The sequence below is a fragment of the Leptodactylus fuscus genome, chromosome 1 (assembly GCF_031893055.1).
Source record: "Leptodactylus fuscus isolate aLepFus1 chromosome 1, aLepFus1.hap2, whole genome shotgun sequence".
In the NCBI taxonomy this organism is placed as follows: Eukaryota; Metazoa; Chordata; class Amphibia; order Anura; family Leptodactylidae; genus Leptodactylus; species Leptodactylus fuscus.
In genome coordinates this window covers 97369535-97390132 of record NC_134265.1, presented here as the reverse complement: position 1 = coordinate 97390132, position 20598 = coordinate 97369535, and the positions used below count along the sequence as shown (strand labels likewise).

General features: G+C 40.2%; 1 protein-coding gene across 2 annotated transcripts in view; it reads left to right on the top strand.

The window, feature by feature from the left end:
* SCARB1 (scavenger receptor class B member 1) overlaps positions 1 to 20598 on the top strand; it is a 59781-nt gene that overhangs the window by 12592 nt on the left and 26591 nt on the right. For both annotated transcript variants that reach the window (XM_075275021.1, XM_075275013.1), the window contains exons 2-6: positions 16969 to 17129; positions 19321 to 19462; positions 19729 to 19932; positions 20039 to 20134; positions 20457 to 20572. In XM_075275021.1, coding sequence (XP_075131122.1) covers positions 16969 to 17129; positions 19321 to 19462; positions 19729 to 19932; positions 20039 to 20134; positions 20457 to 20572 — 719 coding nt within the window. The remainder of the gene's footprint in view (positions 1 to 16968; positions 17130 to 19320; positions 19463 to 19728; positions 19933 to 20038; positions 20135 to 20456; positions 20573 to 20598) is intronic.

Here is a 20598-nt window from a genome sequence, read left to right as displayed (position 1 = left end):
GCTCAGCTGATGTGGCCGCCTGAAGCCATATACCAAGTATATGGGTGGAAGCTGCCCTGGTCCTATTCAAGTAAATTGAAGCGGGGTTGCAGTTCCAGGTACCACCACTAGAGTATGGAGTTCTGTACATTGTAAATAATGGAGTATTTAATGTTTGATCAATCCTGTAATTCGGCTCGCATATTTATTTATTTTTTACTGCTCTGTAAAACCACTCTCTTTAACCACAAAGAAATCAGTTTACCTTTCCTGTGTTAAAAGTAATGGTGTTGCTATTCCATGGGGATCCCTCATCAGTGCTCCATGAACCCCGGAGTTCCTGGGAATCCTGGCAGTCTAATCCAGTGTTTTCCAGTCTAGAAGTATTGTATTGAAGTAAAGGGGGAGATTAAGCCTTAACCAGCTCTACAACACTCCAACAGACTTCAAGTGACAGTTAATGTTTGCCTCTGATGTTTGGGCCATTTTATTCTGGAAGCTTTAAATATTCCGTAAGTAATGCCGCAAACAAAGCAGCTGCTTTGCTAAAACCTATAGTTAGAAATGTAATTACATTTCAGATGTTTCGTTGAGGAAGGGGGGGGGGGTTTCCAGCAGGGTTGGACAGGGGTTGTCTTAACAGGAATTTCCCTCTACAAAACTTCTCAATTTTATTCATTGATTTAATAAAGTATATCTTCTAAATTTTTCATGCTGCCAACAATAGTACAGTGTTGAATCTCAGCTCTGGTCTTTTCCACATGCAGTGCGTACTCCGATACTGGTTAAGGGTTCGACAAATCTCCAATCTGTGTGACAGCTGTACTACTCTCACTATATAATATTTTTTCAAATTCCACCTCCCCCCCCCCCTCCTCAGAATAAATGCATAACCTACACTTGCAGTTGACGGCGTTCTGTTGTCAGAGACAATTATAGTCCGTACGATTAGCGTTACGTTTAACAAAAAAAGATATTATGGAAAGCGGCAGACTGTTGAATAATTGGTATCGTGGTGTGTGTGTTTTTTTTAATAAATTACTGCATATTTCTGTAGCCTTATACAACACTTTGTATTGTGTAACTTTATGAATGAACCTAGCTTACAGGACTAGCAAATCTATTTTACGGTGGGCAGTGCTGTAGGCATGAATGTACATGTATTTATTTTATAACTTTTAGGATTTTTGTCATTGTGAGCTCTACCACGTGTTTAATTCTCTGTAAGGATTTGTACAAAGTTGTGAATGAAGCCTTTTGTTTAAAATGGCTGGTTCCCCCTAGTCTATTCCATGGGTTTTATAACATTAAATAGGCTTGGACTATATATTATAAAATCATAGACTACAGTGTATGTAATGTGCAATATTATGGGAGACTTGTATAAGGGTATTGCTAGGCTAAACATGTGCCCATTTGGCCCCAACCTCTGTGAGTGGTACATATAGATTGGCAGAATACAGCATCTCATTCAGTCTATGCTCCCATATTCTAAACTGTGTGGTTATTTAACAAATTACCAAGTTTATTCTGTATAGAGTAAATTGATGCAAAGCAATCCAATCACAGAGGCAGGCTGAGCCGTGTCTTCTTACTATCACTGCAGGGCCCCATCACAATCAGAGCTAAGAGAGCCCTAGACTAAAGCAAGAGCTAGTCAGTGGTTACTGAGCAGACCTCAAAAATGGTCCAGGGTGAGGAATAGGTAGCTGGCTAATAATCCGTTTTAGGTTGAAACCCTAGAGTATACCACTTGCGTTTTTGGATGCGTTTGGTCCAAATAAATCCACCAGGTGAACTTTGCAAGATAGAGTATTTAGTGGGAGACCCTCACAAGCTTTAAGTTCCACACACCTATTTGGATCCACTGCTCCTGTCCTGTCGCTTCCGCCTCCAGGAGGTCCCATGTGTCACACTGGCGTTGGCAACTTCATAGGCTGAGTTCAGATGGATTATTTTGGATCAGAATTTGATGCAGAGGCCGCCTCAGGTTCCTGCTCCAGCCTGAAGAATGAGCATGTCTATTTGTTCCAGCTCCCGGAAAAAAAAGAACTGACCGACTACCGTTGACTTCAATGGGAGCTGTCTTTTTTTGGTCAGGATTTTGAGGTGGATACGGCCTCAAAATCGTGACCAAAATACCCAGCGTGAACTCCTACCACAAACATGACATCAAGGGAATAGAAGACAAATAAAAGGCATACAAGTCAATTCACTCTGTATGGGTCACACACTTATTTGCCAAACTAGGTAAACAGAACAAAAAAAAAACAAAAAAAAAAAAAACGGGAGGAATACTCAAAATAATTGAGAATAAAAATATATCTTTAATTAGAAAACATTAAAAACCATAATAGGATTGTTACCAACAGACAAAAACAATTGGGTCCAAGGTACCGGGAATATCCAGATGTAGCAATGTAAGTGTTACCACATGTTACATGTAATCACCTGTATAATGAATCCTTACACAGAAACAAAGAAGCTGGAATAATGTACATGCAAAATAAGTAACTGTCAGAGGATAGATTACATGATGTGGATAGATTACATAATTGCAAAATATCGTAACAAAAATGGCCAGGTAAGTGACAAGGTAAGAGGTGCCAATCATATGAAGAAGTACTATAATAACAATGGCCAAATTGGTCGCATCGGGTTCCAGGATATACTTGACCATGGGTATGTGTTTTTCTACCTGCCAGCAGTGACATTGAGATATTTCATCCTATGGATACGAGTCCTTTACTTTCCTTAGGTTTGTAGGTGTTGTCTGTTAATACAAAAAAGCAAAAGAAAGTTATATGACTCACCATACGATACAAGGTGCACGACCTAATTCTTCCGGACTTTCAGAAGAAAAACACTTGCGAAGATGAAGGAGGTAAAGTCCGCAACTCTTGTTCGTAAAAAATATCAACTTTTATTCCATCATTTAAAAGTTTTGACAAAAGATGTCATACAAAAGAAGTGAAAAAAGAAAGAAAAAACGTGAAATAAAACACATCAAGAGATCATATCTCTGGCTTGGCTGACGCGTTTCGAAACCGCAAAGGTTTCTTAATCATAGCCTGGTGTATGCCTTACATGGACTAACACTCACCATTCCCTTATACCACAGGTATCTTTTTTATTGTACTATTTATTTGGCCATTGTTATAGTGCCTGTCTAAATAAAATAGTAAAAAAAGCCCCAATAATGTATTTGTTTTTGGTCATTGTTGTTATAAGTACTTGTTCATATGATTGGCACCTCTTACCTTGTCACTTACCTGGCCATTTTTGTTACGATAGTTTGCAATTATGTAATCTATCCACATCATGTAATCTATCCTCCGATAGTTACTTATTTTGCATGTACATTACTGTTTTCTGTCTGTGTAAGGATTCATTATACAGGTGATTACATGTAACGTGGTAACACTTACATTGCTACGTCTGGATATTCCCGGTACCTTGGACCCAATTGTTTTTGTCTGTTGGTAACAATCCTTCCATTATGGTTTTTAATGTTTTCTAATTAAAGATATATTTTTATTCTCAACTAGAGTATTCCTGTTCTTGTTCTGTTTCCCATGTGAACTCAGCCTGATGATGATCAGTGGTGTGATGTGGGATGCACAGGCCCCGCCTATAGGGCTGAAGGGACCCACACCTGTCAGACCTTTATGGCATATCCTGTGGAGGGAATAAATGTGCATGCTGCAAATGCCCTATACGGTTGTTGGTTTGTGTGTGTGGGTTGTGTGTTTTTTTTTTTTTTTTTTGTTTTTTTTTTAAGCTTTGTCTCATGGGTCTTCAAATGTACCATAGTGTGACTATACAGAATATTGTGCAAAATGACTTGCATTAAGTTTCCACAGCAGCCAAAGTGTGTGAGTAATTTGAGATTGTATTTCTTTCCATTCATAGTAGTAAATGGCACATAACAATCGAAACTATGGCTGCTATTTTTGTCTTACAGTGTAACATAAAATACTGAAGGTATGACAAAAAAAATGATGTCTAAACTAACCCATCAGTGCTATTTCTTCTGAAAAGTAGTCTACCTCCCACACACTTACACAGAGCTCTGGCTATATGAGTCAGAAATATTTTAAGACTCTGACACATTTGTGTCATGAACATGGCATGGCGTAGCCAACTCCTTAGAATTCTATAACTACTGGCTTTACGTTTGAGGTGTTAGTAAAGATGTCTGGAGTGCAGAGCATATTGCTACGCCTGGCTCCAAATTCACTGTAGTTCACAAACCACCTATCTCTAGAATGAAACTAGAGTATTTCCTGTAACATGAAGAAAGTTGTGATCCCCTAATATGCAGTGTAACATACCGTATCTGCTGTGGAAGACTTCGCCAATTTCCAATGTATTGTAGTTTGTTTAGTAGCTGTACCTGTTCCTGGCATAGGCTTCATATGGAGACCACTCCTATCTAGACCAACATTTCTGTGACAAATTATAGTTCAGCTATACATTATGCATACTAGTCATCTCTTTTGCGAAAACCCCTCGAACACTTTTAATCTATATTATATTCCCCCTTCCATCATGTGCATGTAAAAACTTCCTCCTACCTCCTGTGTCATTCACATGGAGTACAAGTTTTTGACATTGGGCCATGATTTATGGAAGATATTCTCAAAAAAAGCTTTTTCATCTTATCTCTGGGGCTTAAATAGAAAGTTTGCGGTTGTAATTGTGACAATGTAGAATTACACAATCTGATTCCTCATCACATGTTTCAGCAGAATAAAAAGGTCAGTTCTTCCATATAAACATACAGTAACTGGTAATTGTTCTTTTTGCTTATCTACAGTCTGTCTTAAAGTTACGGGATTTCTGCTTATGCTCCTGTTTCCAGCTAGTACACGAGTCATTATAAAGACTACATTGTTTTTATCTCTTTAGAGACTGAGTTACTAGATAAAAAAAAAATTGTGAAAATTGTAACATATGGCCAGAATGTGATCTGTCTAGTGATGTAGGCATTACAACCTGCACATGGATATCTGTAGTTCTATAGAGACTAAGGTTAGGCTTAGAACTCATTAGAATTAGAGATGAGCGAACACTAAAATGTTCGAGGTTCGAAATTCGATTCGAACAGCCGCTCACTGTTCGAGTGTTCGAATGGGTTTCGAACCCCATTATAGTCTATGGGGAACATAAACTCGTTAAGGGGGAAACCCAAATTCGTGTCTGGAGGGTCACCAAGTCCACTATGACACCCCAGGAAATGATACCAACACCCTGGAATGACACTGGGACAGCAGGGGAAGCATGTCTGGGGGCATAAAAGTCACTTTATTTCATGGAAATCCCTGTCAGTTTGCGATTTTCGCAAGCTAACTTTTCCCCATAGAAATGCATTGGCCAGTGCTGATTGGCCAGAGTACGGAACTCGACCAATCAGCGCTGGCTCTGCTGGAGGAGGCGGAGTCTAAGATAGCTCCACACCAGTCTCCATTCAGGTCCGACCTTAGACTCCGCCTCCTCCGGCAGAGCCAGCGCTGATTGGCCGAAGGCTGGCCAATGCATTCCTATGCGAATGCAGACTTAGCAGTGCTGAGTCAGTTTTGCTCAACTACACATCTGATGCACACTCGGCACTGCTACATCAGATGTAGCAATCTGATGTAGCAGAGCCGAGGGTGCACTAGAACCCCTGTGCAAACTCAGTTCACGCTAATAGAATGCATTGGCCAGCGCTGATTGGCCAATGCATTCTATTAGCCCGATGAAGTAGAGCTGAATGTGTGTGCTAAGCACACACATTCGGCACTGCTTCATCAAGCCAATACAATGCATTAGCCAGTGCTGATTGGCCAGAGTACGGAATTCGGCCAATCAGCGCTGGCTCTGCTGGAGGAGGCGGAGTCTAAGGTCGGACCTGAATGGAGACTGGTGTGGAGCGATCTTAGACTCCGCCTCCTCCAGCAGAGCCAGCGCTGATTGGCCGAATTCCGTACTCTGGCCAATCAGCACTGGCTAATGCATTGTATTGGCGTGATGAAGCAGTGCTGAATGTGTGTGCTTAGCACACACATTCAGCTCTACTTCATCGGGCTAATAGAATGCATTGGCCAATCAGCGCTGGCCAATGCATTCTATTAGCGTGAACTGAGTTTGCACAGGGGTTCTAGTGCACCCTCGGCTCTGCTACATCAGATTGCTACATCTGATGTAGCAGTGCCGAGTGTGCATCAGATGTGTAGTTGAGCAAAACTGACTCAGCACTGCTAAGTCTCTGCATTCGCATAGGAATGCATTGGCCAGCCTTCGGCCAATCAGCGCTGGCTCTGCCGGAGGAGGCGGAGTCTAAGGTCGGACCTGAATGGAGACTGGTGTGGAGCGATCTTAGACTCCGCCTCCTCCAGCAGAGCCAGCGCTGATTGGTCGAGTTCCGTACTCTGGCCAATCAGCGCTGGCCAATGCATTCTATTAGCCCGATGAAGTAGAGCTGAATGTGTGTGCTTAGCACACACATTCAGCTCTACTTCATCAGGCTAATAGAATACATTGGCCAATCAGCGCTGGCCAATGCATTCTATTAGCTTGATGAAGCAGAGTGTGCACAAGGGTTCAAGCGCACCCTCGGCTCTGATGTAGCAGAGCTGAGGGTGCACAAGGGTTCAAGTGCACCCTCGGCTCTCCTACATCAGAGCCGAGGGTGCGCTTGAACCCTTGTGCAGCCTCGGCTCTGCTACATCAGAGCCGAGGGTGCGCTTGAACCCTTGTGCACACTCTGCTTCATCAAGCTAATAGAATGCATTGGCCAGCACTGATTGGCCAGAGTACGGAATTCGGCCAATCAGCGCTGGCCAATGCATCCCTATGGGAAAAAGTTTATCTCACAAAAATCACAATTACACACCCGATAGAGCCCCAAAAAGTTATTTTTAATAACATTCCCCCCTAAATAAAGGTTATCCCTAGCTATCCCTGCCTGTACAGCTATCCCTGTCTCATAGTCACAAAGTTCACATTCTCATATGACCCGGATTTGAAATCCACTATTCGTCTAAAATGGAGGTCACCTGATTTCGGCAGCCAATGACTTTTTCCAATTTTTTTCAATGCCCCCAGTGTCGTAGTTCCTGTCCCACCTCCCCTGCGCTGTTATTGGTGCAAAAAAGGCACCAGGGAAGGTGGGAGGGGAATCGAATTTTGGCGCACTTTACCACGTGGTGTTCGATTCGAACATGGCGAACACCCTGATATCCGATCGAACATGTGTTCGATAGAACACTGTTCGCTCATCTCTAATTAGAATCGAAGCAATTGTAGTATGATATACAGAATTTGATAACCCTGTAATGTGCGGACCAGTATGACTATCAGTAGCTGCTCACAATTTCCACTAGAGATGGCTTTTATAGATGTTATTTATGGGACACTACAGGAGATTGAAAATCTATCACCCCAAAAGCAAGGACTACAGTTATTGTTAGTGCTTGTGTGCATTATATTCCCATTTAAGGACTTGAAAGAGTCTTATTCTAGTGATTACTAATTTATCCTAATCTGCTAGATTTCCTGAAAATATTTAATCACTTATCTCTGGATTAATCTCACACAGGATGGAAGTCTTTAGGGTTGCATATGAAAAGTAAAAAAAAAAAAACTGTTCTGTGGTATGCTAAGACATCACAAAGTGGAATTATGAAACGCGAAGTAACTTTGTCCTCCTTTTTAGAGGGTAGTGGTTAACACAGACTTAAACATCACATACACTTCAGATAGCTGTCAGCCAAACAAGCTTTTGTTCAGCTGAAATCCCACTACCTCACTTGAACTCTTCCACACATGCATGCTTGAATTTGCTAAGCAATGTATGGGCACTGGCAATGGCTTATCTCTTGGAGTGCAAAGGGGTTGAGCAGTTGAAAATTAAATACCAGATCCTTATCTTCTCCTGACCACTACCATTGGGTGGTTACCTTACACATTGACTGGTTTGGCCACAACATGTCTAATTTTGGTGGTTCAGCCAACCATCTAATGGCCAACTAAAAAACCCATTCCTAGATTGCTTATCAACCGATTCCATGTGTGTTATTTTTTTTTTTTTTTTTTTTTTCCCCTCCAATGCACTAGCTATTGCTATTTAAAGGGAGTCTCTCATTTGTGTCAGTGGTTTTGAGATAAAGACATGCCTGAATAGCCTTTGAAAAAGCTACTCTACTACTACTTTTTTTTTTTTTTTTTTTTTTTTTTTTTTTTTTTTATTCTCCCCGCCGTTCCATTGTAATCCTGGTCAATAACTTTATGTAAATGAGCTCCTGGAGCACCCTGGGTTTCCCCAGGGCTTCCCAGCACCCCCTTGGGTCATACCTCTTATTCCACCCCTCCAGTGCTTGTGCTCAGTCTGCCCTCCTCCTCCCTGCATACTGTGCCGCCCTATTTTCTCCAATCTCGCTAAAACAAAAAAGTAGGTCAGAAAGATTCCCCCCCCCCCAAAAAAAAAAAAAAAAAAAAAAAAACAACAACCCACAAACAAATCATAAATGCAATAAATTTGTCCCCATAACACAGGAGATGCTTTGTTTTTGTTTTTTTTGTTTTTTTTTTCCCCCCTTTAGCTCTGGACCTATAAATGTGTATCATGTATACTTCATTTTTCTCTTTGATTCCACTGGCCTTCAATTCTTGAAACCACAAATTATTGTGTGGACCTGAAAAAAGCACAACAGTTGTAGCCAGTTACGTGGCATTTTGCAAGCAAATGTTACAAATGTAGACTTGTTAGAATTGATGTCACTGCAATCTCCTGAAAATATGCACATATATTTAATATGTATCTCTATCATGATTTATTATTAGGGATTGTTTAACCATTTCCTACTGACTTGATGTTACTGACAATGGAATACTGAAAACTGATCCAAGACTCTCATTGCATGTAGGATGTCTGGATACAGTTCCCAGTACACTGTAGGTTCTACAAATGACTGATTTATACAACGTTATTTAGGCTCTGTGATATCTGAAGGGCAATAGGGATTAAATAAATGCATTATTAATGGTGCAGTTTTTATAAGAGCAATCCATGCCATATATAATATACAGTATAAATGCAAGATGTGGAGCCTTTTACTGGTGGTGGAGGGGTTGGATGACCGGAGTTTCATGGAGTCTTCACAAGCCACCCAAATACTGCCATAATGTGTGTATTAGAAGGAAGCCTGACAGATCTAGTGTGCTCATAATAGCTTTACAAAAGCTTCGTTCCAGGTTTCTGAAATCTGAACTCTTGCCGCCTTATGCGATGGCCATCAAATCTCAAGTCAGTCCATTATCTATATTTTGCAATGTCTTTGGTTTTCAGAAGACGTCTGTTTCATTCAAACTTGCCAGCTATTGGCTGATATAAGCCACTGCCCCCAACAACCCCCTCCCCACCCACCTTATAAAATTAAGTTTTTGGCTGAGGCCACATGTTGTGCAAAGCTGTATTAGAAATAGTTTTATTTTCTGCCTATTAAAATAAGAAAATTAAGCAATTTGTTTTAAGGAGCATTGCTAAGTCTCTGGGAAATCAATGGCAATCAGAAACATAGGACCTATTGACCCCTGGCCATCAAAATATACCCCCTTCCATCCAAAACTAGTAGTCATATATGCAATGTTGAGGAAAGCTTTTTGGCAAGTATATCAAACGTGTCCTGTGTTGCATTTTATGAACTCCTCTCCTGATATAATGGGCACGGGGGCTTGGTCATTGTTCACATGCAGCATAACGTATGTAGCAGATTTTAGTTATGCCTATGATTTTTAATTCTGCCTCTGTATATTTTATATGCTATGTATCAGTCATCAATGGATTAAAAGGAGCATGCCATCAGTAACCAAAGTAATTTTCAAGAACTTAGATTTAGGTCATCATAGACTGTCCCTTTTTAAAGGGGGATACTTGAAAGGGATATGTCCCCTTCACCACATTTCTTCACGTATTAATGGTTCAGATGTCAGTCTTCTATTAACAGCTCACTATTCTGCTGTGCACTTCAATGTCTAGCAGTTGTAAGTTTAGTTACAAGCTATACTGCCGGGCTCCTCCAGCTTTTATCTGTGTTACGTGCAGGGAATGTGCTGTTCATGCTGCATTCATTTCACACGTGTACAACACGCTTTATCTATTATTGGCACATATTCTTTTGCTATATTCCTTGTCCCATTATTCTTGGAGAGTTTTTGCTTTCACTACTTTATGGATTTTTTTTTTTTTCCTACATAATTGTATGATAAGGACCTAAGTGGAAGTCATGGTATTTCACATGCGGTAGTATAATGTGCAGAATTGTGTTTTTGTTTTTTTTTTTTTTTTTTTTTCCTCATGTTCTGTTTACTTCACTCCCTGAAATAAGGAAGTCTTGATGAAGCCAATGAACTATAAAACTGCATGCTAAGATTGTTTTGGATCAAAAAAAAAAAATCAATTTGAGCATAGAGGTTATGATCAGCCAATGTGTGACCAGTCATTTGTCATGCTGGAAAACAGAAGATTCACCATACTTCCTCTTCTACTTTAACTTTGTTTCATAATACCCTGTACACTAAATGTGTCCAGTAGACCCCATCGGTTTCCACCAGGGAGTTTGGACCTCCGAATGGGACACAAAAAACAAAAACAAACAAAAAAAAAAAACGCAGTCTCCCACACTGATCCCACTGCTGGTCTGGATACTGCCATTTTCCAGGGTCTCAAGAGATGCACATACACACTGGGCCACTTATTAAGCCGTTTGTGCTATTTCTGCCCTGCACTTTATTCATAAAGCATTTGCCCCTCACTTCCCTATCCCCCCCCCCCCCCCCCCCCCGCCAAGCATTCAGTGATGTATCTGTGAGAAACCTAATAAAAATTAAAACTCAACCTTGTATATGTCCCGGTGAGGTCTAAAAGAGGATTGTACCCCAAAGGATCGAATCTCAGACCTACAACAGGAAAAACACAGCCAACAGTCTTATATCCTCTACTATACATACCCTACACACTTCCTTAAAAGTGTTTTCCAGGTACAAAATTTTTATTTATTTTTGTATAAAGTTTGTTAGTGCTATTACAGGGTTAATAAGTTCACCCAAATACCTTTTAGCGGTATTTTGAGTGATGTCTGGGTTTCTCTGGGAGCGCCTAGCATGTTTTGCATTTGTTTACTTGGTGTAGCTTCCTGCTGCCTTAGCTGATGCAATGCATTCTTGTAGTTGTAGGCTCTCACACTCCCTCCTCCGGACTAGGCCCATTCACTGGGCCTAGTTCGAAGCGAAGCGCGCTGCTGGATGCCAGTGCAGTGCACCGGCTTTTAGTTGCGGCTACCCGGCTTTTGGATCAGAACCTGAGACTGCCTCCACCTCAGGTTCCGATCCAAAAAACCCCGTATGAACTTACCCTAATGTGTACTAGAACTGAGCAGGCATCTTTTGTACTTGGCCTCAATTTCTTTGTGTCTAACAGGGATGTAGCCATTCCTGAACCTGTTGGAACCCCATTATAAGCAGGCGTACATATATTTTTAATTCCTTGAAAAGTTCAGCATGTGAATAGTATTTTTAATTTTTATTTACGATACTGCTGCTGCTCTTTCAGTGGGATATCCTGCGAGTCTGCAGCAGCTGAACAACTGCAATCTGTACTCGTGAAGCTCTGGTCTCCTGATAGTAATGCAATAACTTCTAATGCCTAAATGTTATACGACTGCCCATGGTCTAATATAAAATCAGCATGAGGTTGGTTTAACCATTGCAAAGCAACTGACACTAATCCAATAGTAACTACAAAACTATATAAGTGTGATTGTCTCAGCTCATAGTATACAGTCATTGTTGTAAAAGGAGCCACATACTTTGGCCTTGGGCTTCAAATATTACATCTGTTATTTGTATGAAGCCATAAATTATAGTTTAATTTGTATGGAGCTCTATTAGTACTGAGGCTTTTTTTTTTTTTTGCCCTTCTGTGTTCGTTGCCACTTAGCCAAGTGATCTATGGAAGAATTTTCTTGCTTGTGTTTGCAGTATCCTCTTTGTCTTTGACCTGACAAATTCAGCAGTTGTCTGTAATATGTTTCAGGGTCTTGTATGCCGCTGTTGGCTGCTGTTCCAACTTCTTGTGCAACCTCTGGCATGTTGAAATTTTAAAAGAAAAGGGTTATTGGTGGGGGTGGTATGTGATTCACTTAGGAGGAAAAAAACCTAACAAACTTTGTTCTGTAAATTTTACCCCTTCCATTCATTTCAAGTACATCGCATATAAATCATGTGGAATTTAAATAATAATAAAATAATAATATAATAAAATAATAATTTAATATAATGGATATCAAGGGTACTTTAGCCACTGAGGTTGTTTTTTTTTTGTTTTTTTTTGTTTTTTTTTTGCCTCTGGCAAGTCTGCTGTGGGATATTGCACTTCAGAGGCCCCACAATGAACCACCATATGTGACCAGAGCCTTTCCCTGCATTCAAGTGACTGAGTTTCACTGTGAAACTGGGTCCATGTGTTGGCCAGATTTACCAGCTTAAACAGTATGCCAGGAGAGGGGCTCCCAGTAATAGTTATATATTCTTATTCTTATGGTAGAGTTGGAAGGGACCTCAAGGGCCATCGGGTCCAACCCCCTGCGAGTGCAGGTTTTCCTAAATCACCCCAGCTATATGTTTATCCAGATTCCGCTTGAAGATTTCCATTGATGGAGCGCCCACCACCTCCCGTGGCAGCCTATTCCACTCTCTCACTACCCTCACTGTCAGAAAGTTTTTCCTAATGTCTAATCTGTATTTCTTTCCCTTTAGTTTCATCCCATTGCTTCTTGTACTTCCTTGTGCTAATGAGAATAGGGGAGATCCCTCTGCACTGTGACTACCTTTCAGATATTTGTAGACTATTAAATCTCCCCTCAGCCTTCTCTTCTGCAAACTAAACAATCCCAGTTCTTTTAGCCGCTCCTCATAGGACATGGTTTGCAGACCTTCCACCATTTTGGTTGCTCTTCTCTGGACTTGCTCCAATATATCGATGTCTTTCTTGAATTGAGGTGCCCAGAACTGTACACAGTATTCCAGGTGTGGTCTGACCAGGGAAGAGTACAGCGGAATAATGACCTCTCTTGACATACTAGGAGTCCCTGGCTCTGTGACATACTGTCCTACACAAACTATAGTGCAGAACAATGTTTCTGGGAGTCCCTCTCCTGGCATACTGTTCAAGCTGGTAAATCTGTCCAACAAATCATGTGAATGTGGGGTTACTGTTAGATTGGATGTTATTGCAGGGCAGCATGAGGAAATCCTGGCCTCTGTGGCTCTCCTGCATCACTTGGTGGTTAGATTTCTATGGGCTAGTATCAGAGCATCTCATTTGTGTTTAGCTAATATTCTTCATATTGAAACTTGTGAATGCAAATAACTTGGGAAGAAGGAAAAAGTGAAAAATCACTTGATTTGAGAGGAACGCTGTACATCAGTATTTTAGAAGACCATGTAATCTGTTTAGCATTCCTCTTGGGAGTTAACGTCTTGTGTTTTGGAGTCCGTGTTGTAGTGTTGCCTACCTAGTTATCACATATGGGTGTGAGTGGAGGGTGGGGCACTGCTAGTGGTGAGATTCTCTTATGATCACTGTGTACTATTGTTACTAAGCCTTGCTTAAACACGACAAAACTTTCTGAATGACATCTTGCCTCTATAATTGGTTCATATGACTATGGCATGACACAGAAACGTAGCTCTGTCCAATAGCCTGTCAAGTACCAAAAGATCAGCCTCTTGTTGGCACAGTACTGCCTTTTATCTGCGACGACATTCTAAATATGGTTCATTGTCAAGATTCTAAGGAACCAGAGGAGAAAGAAATGCTGCTACACCTCTTAAGAATGAATTTTGTCGCTGCTGGCTCTTTCCAGCTTATTAATATAGATCTTCTAGGTTTTCAGGTCTGTGGGTTTTCAAAGAAAGTGGTTAGTTGTATGGTGTGTGCATTTAAAAGAGAGAAAAAAAAATAATTTACTGCATAGTAGTAGATTATGTGATATGTTCTATAGTTTTCAAGACTTCACAGAAGAAACAGGTTTTCATACCTTCCCCCTTTCTCTTCACACTTTTATTTAGCTTTTTTCAAGCTTGTAGACGTCACTGGACATGCCTTAAACTCTCCAGTAGAAATCTGTGGTGTCCCCTCCATTGTCTATGGATTCTCACTTATTTTTATCTAGAGAATGTGGAAAATTAAAAAAAAATCTTTAAAAAAAATTGTGATAAACCACATGATCGAATAGTATCAAAGAATATCTGTTTAATGGCTAGTTCACACGGGGCAAGAGGGGGCAGATTTTGACGCCGGATTCACCTCAAAATCCACCCCCTCACAGTAGAGGTCTATGTAGACCGCTAGCGTTCCCCTTCTTTTTTTTTTTTTTTTTGCGACCTTGCGATAACACCATCCAGACTATGCCCATTCATTTGGGCCTAATCTGTGCGGAAAGCCTCGACGGAATGTGTTCACGCGGAGCCCCGTGTGAACTAGCCCTAATAGGTGTCGAGTACTACTATTCCCTCATACACTCCTGTTACTCACAGGTAGGGAAAATGATATCCAACAGAGCACTCACATTGACTCTCCAATCTCAGATGGTTTAGGATCCCACTCTGAAAACCTGTAATGTGCTTCTTTCAATACAAAAATAGGAATATTTGAGGCTAGTTGTCTGAAATGAGCTTAACTGTATCATCTGTATGAAAATCTAGATTAGAAACGGATTTGCAGGTCTATTGTTAAAAAAAAAACAAACAAACAAAAAAAAACAGGTATTTTAATATCCCTCTGCTCATAAGACCCTCTACTGGGGTACTAATGTGATATATGCTCCATTATAATATGATCTATTCTATATGGTTCACATGTCCACCACCATCAGATTAGTCCCTTTGTCCCCACTTTAACTTTCTCGATGTATTATTGCTTAGAATTTCAGAGGTGAGCTGCAACTGTGTATGTATGTGTGTGTGTGTGTGTATATATATATATATATATATATATATATATATATATATATATATATATATATATATATATATATATATATATATATATATATATATATTCTCATACTATATGGACTTTGTAAGAATTGTTGTGGTGGATCAAACATTTGGTGATACGGAAGGTCTTAAATATGTTTAGTATGAAAATGTGATTTTTAAAAAAGTCATTTCATGGCTAAGCTATCATTTTAAGGATAGACTTGGACCTGTAAGTATCATATGTATAGGGTGTTTTTGCTGTTTCCTGAATCTCTTTATTACAGATCTATACTTTCTCAGTGTTCCTCCTATTGTTATCTTTTAGCTGTTTGTTTTAATACATTAAACAAGTTCAGTATTTTTGCTGAAGTTTAATGTATCAATTTGTGGATGTTCTGTATAGTTCTCGGTTGTAAGTCTCCTATGACCTTGTGGAACAATAGGGCTGTGTGTATGATTCACCTGATTCAGCTTGTTTCTGTGGAAGACAAATCTACATACAAATTTATTGCCACATTATATTTCAGCTGCATCACTAGCCATAGTTTTCCTCTGCAGACTTTCTGCCCCTATTATACCTATACAGAAAAATGACAGTGTTTCTGTAGGTATAAATGACTTGCTTTGATTTTAAAAAATCATGACCATATTTGAAATGGTAGCACTTTTGCTACAGGTGGGTGTGTGTGTGGGTGTGTTTTTTTTTTTTTTTTTTGGTGTGCGAATGGGACAAGGCAGAATCATGTCCCCTTTGCAGGTAATGTAAAATGCTGCATCTTTGCAACGTGGGGCCTGGCCTTGGGAATACCTATTGCAGCTGGTTAGCCACTATATAACCAGCAATGGCTAATCTGCAATGTACTTTTAGCTGTCAGTAGGTTGAACAGCAGATCTCTAAATTTAGTCTCTAGTCAGCATACCTGTAATGAGTCTCTGTATACATACTGTTTTTTTGCCATGTAGCCAAGAACCCCACTTCAGAACCATGCATAATTGTATAGTGAACTACTATGGCTGTGTTTCAGATTGTCCATACTGCTTGTACAGGTGAAGGACAAAAACCTGTATGGTAAGGCATTTAGGTTTTTACCACGCATTGTATGACTCCAATGTGTAAAAACCCAAATGAAGCACTTGTAGGGTGTCGAGAAAGACAGACATATGTACGCCATATGTACAGAAGTCTTCCCATGTTGGAAAGAAAACTAGTATAGGCCTTTGTCTCAATACTGTATTAATCTAGAAGCCTTTGATACTGCATTAAAAGTAGTTTAGTAAAGATGGGACCATATTTCCACAATGACCTGTGAAATCCACGTGGAAAGGGTCTGTGCTGATGTACCCAACTTGGGGTGCTAAGAAAACTTGTTTTATTTCTGTTTTGCCCAGAGACACAAAGATATCTATCTATCTCTAATATATTAAAGGGGTTATCCCATTTAGAATAACATGGCAATTTTTTTTTTTTTTTTTTTTTCACCAAAAAAGACACCACACATCCAGTTTCCATGTGATATTGTAGTTAAGGCCCATTGATTTCAGTGGAGCTGAGCTGTAATGCTGTAGATAGGCTTGCTACTGTTTGTGGAAGAAAGCAGGCATGTTTTTCTATTCCTGCACAACCCCATTTAATAACATAATAAATAACTTCCATGAAGTATTCAGTCATCGGTTAAAAATAGGTTACAAAAACATGATTGCTTTCATACGGGAAAGCTCCACACTCTCCATGGGTTCTCTGCCACTTTTCTATGAATTTGAAAAGAAGTGGATATATATATATATATATATATATATATATATATATATATATATATATATATATATATATATATATACTCAAAAAAGTGGATACATAGTAGGTGTATGAATATATATATATATATATATATATATATATATATATATATATATATATATATATATATATATATATTTATCTATTTTTTTTTTTTTTCTTTGCAGAATGTCCGCATAGATCCCAAAAGTGGCTTTGCCTATGAAATGTGGAGGGATCTGCCAGTGCCCTTCTTCATGTCTATCCATGTGTTTGAAGTGATGAATCCTAAAGAAGTTCTCTCAGGAGAGAAGCCAAGGCTGGAAGAACGTGGGCCTTATGTTTACAGGTACAGAATTGTTCATATAACAAGCACAACACCTGTATTGCTGCTTTTATTCATGACTCCCTCTTATGCTACTATTAGCAGTTACCCACGACTTCATTGGCGGTGGCGCTGAACCACATATATTTCTTGTCCTCCCATGTCTGCCCCCAGTTTCTTGACCCCCCCCCCCCATCTCTGTTCCCAGCTTCATGTCCCCCCTACATCGGCCCCAGTGTAGTTGGACTCACCTTGCCATGCTCCCCCGCCGCTCTCTCCGCTCGTTCGCTGAACATGGGTGTCGGGCGGCTGGCTGCGTGTGGCATATATGAGGCAGAGCGAGGGCCGACATCAGGTTGCTATGACAGCCGGAGCCTCGCGCAGCCTCCCTGGCCTGTCAGGCGTGCGCCTGTATTGCAGGTAGACTTCAATAGAGGCGCCGGTATTATACAGTGCATTGCCGAATACCGGTGCCTGTATTGCAGTCTACCTGCCATACGCAGCCAGCTGGCCGACACCTCTGTGCAGCGAGCGAGCGGAGAGAGTGGCGGGGGAGCATGGCAAGGTGAGTCCAACTACTCTGGGGCCGATGTAGGTGGGGGGGGGGGGACATGAAGCTGGGGAATGTGGTTGATCCCTGCTTCATTCTACCTATAGGAAAAACCACCAACTTTTTCTTGTAGGTATCATTGACATGCTGCAATTTCCAAAACTCGCAGCATTTCTGCTGTGTGTATTTTCTGAAATGTGCTGATGGAATTCTGTGAAATCCCATCCACTTTGCAGTGACTGTAAAATGTTTACGCCACATGGGGCACTCGTCTTAAGCTTTATCTGGCCATCTTTTAAATGAGTGTCAGCCAAATCCACCGGTGTTGGTGGGACTGCTTAACAACTTAATGTGTATGGAGAACTCTAAACTCTACCCTGATAGTAGTTGTTGGGGTAGAGAAGGATTGGGCACCTGGATTTACCCTTTGTTACATAAGCCAACACCAGAGGGGTCTGACACTGGCTTTCTCCCCTCTCCCATTCAGTACACTTACACAGTTGAGCAGTGCATAAGGGGTTATCAGATGAGATAGCTGTCCAGCAAATGATTATCTTGCAAGCACAGTTAGGATTATGCTTTCAGTTAAGTTTAATGGAGCTGAAGATAAGGGCTGTTCAGGGCCACAGTATTCTGAAATGACCTAACACTGGCCATTTCAATTGGTACACATTTGTTATGAAAAGACATGCATATTCTTGCCATGACTTATGGCTGATTTATAGCTCATTCTGTTCTTATGGTGATATGACTATGTACAGCCTGTGTGCTGCCTCTCCGCTTTTCGATTAAAAACATGCTTGTGTATACCACCTTAGCAATTAAACTTAAACTCAAAAGCGGAAAAATTCTGATATTTTAGACCAAATTATCCAGCACAGTCAAACTTTCTTTTTTTTTTTTTTTTTTTTTTTTTTTTATATAAACGTTCCCTGCGGTGGGAGAAAAAAGGAGTGAAAACCTGAAAAAGGGGAGGGAAAAAAAGCTAACAAACAAGATAAACAATATTATCATGACTGACTGTAAGCTGATATTTGTCATTTCAACTGACAAACTTCTAATCTGCATAGCCAGCTCTAATTGTCATTTTGGCATAGGGGTCTTTTTGGTAAAAATGTTACAAAGGGTACAAAATAGAGCTCTTCTGTAAAATGAAGAAAAGGAGGGGGTACATACTGTGGCTAATGCAGTTTAAGGCTAAGGCTCCACACAATGTCCCACAGCAATAAAGCGCTGCAAGAAAAGCCGTGGCGACATCGCATCGTGGTTCTTCCTGCAGCGCTTCAGACAGAAGGTTCATGGAGTCTTCCTGTGCGGACTTTCTGTTACAATTATGCCTATGGGGAAACCGCTGACATTTCCATAAGTATAATTGACGTGCTGCGACTTCCAAAAATGCACCAGTTTTGGAAATCGTGGCATGTCCGCACCACTTTTTTTTTTCTTTTTTTGCCAAGTGGGCATGGGGTTTGCTGAAATCCCATCCACTTTGCCATTACTGTAAAACACTGCGTCCCCCCCCCCCCCCATGGCGTTTCTGCCACGGGCAAATTGTGGCGTTTCCATCCTCTGGGGCCCTGGCCTAAAAGTAACATTCTAGTGTGGTGCTGGAGTGCAGAGGTGTACATTTTTAACTGCCTAAAACCCATATGTCTTCTTTTGCAGAGAGCGGAAGCAGAAAACCAACATAACCTTTCATGAAAATGGAACCGTATCATTTGTGGAATTGAGAACTTTTCAGTTTGATCCTGATAGGTCAACTGGACATGAAGATGATTATTTATTGGTCCCTAATATTCTTGTTATGGTAACGTCTATTTATATACACAGGTGGTAGAGCCTTTGTTTTGTGAACACTATATATAATGTACATTTTAAATATTCCAGTTAAAAATAGAATCCAGATCTAGAAATTCTTTAACTTCCACTCTGACCTGCAGATGAAGCTGTGGGTATTACAAAATACATACTAGTGTCTGACTTTTAATTATCACACTTGACTAGTATGTCAAGTTAGTGCTATCGATTAAACAAAAGTGATATCCTTAACTTTTTTTTTTTTTTTCTCCATAGATTTCTTCACTGATGGCAAAGGATTTATCATTTCCTGTTAAAATCATGCTCAATGCTGCATTTGTTATGTATAAGCAAGAGCCGTTCATGAACCGTACTGTAAAAGAGATATTGTGGGGCTACAATGATCCATTCCTGGATCTAATAAATACATTGCTTCCTGGAATGTTGCCCTTCAAAGGGAAGTTTGGCTTGTTTGCAGATGTAAGCAAAGTTTCTTTTAGAGAAATTAGTTTAAAGCTGCTGTCTGCAAAAACCGTCAATGTGACAAATAACGTGTTTTTTTTTTTTTTTTTTTCTCTCTCGCCAGTTCAATAATTCAAACACTGGTGTTTTTACGGTGAACACCGGGGTAGAAGATATCAGCAAGGTCCAAATGGTAGATACATGGAATGGACTCAAAGAGGTAGTGAAGAAGCAATAGACTGTGTATAATACCTATGTACATACATGACCGATTCCTTTCTCTTCTATATAATAACCTTTTGTCTATATAGCTCCAATATAATCTGCAATGTCTTACAGAGCTTGTCGCTAGTGAGTTGGACATTTTACTTTCCCTACTTATTGAACAAATTATCCTATTTATTTAGTGTTTTTTTTTTTTTTTTTTTTTTGTCTATAACATATATAGCAGAGCCAAGCCGAATATAAATGAATTGAATAAATTGCCAATTTGCATTACCAAATGTTATGCCTATTTTTAAATGTATGTTGTCTGATTCTAGGTTACTTATTGGAATAGTGAGGAAGCCAATATGATCAATGGCACAGCTGGTCAGATGTGGCCCCCTTTCCGGACCCCTTCACAACCTTTAGAATTTTACAGTCCTGATGCATGCAGGTGAGGGAGAGACTGGCTTGGATCTA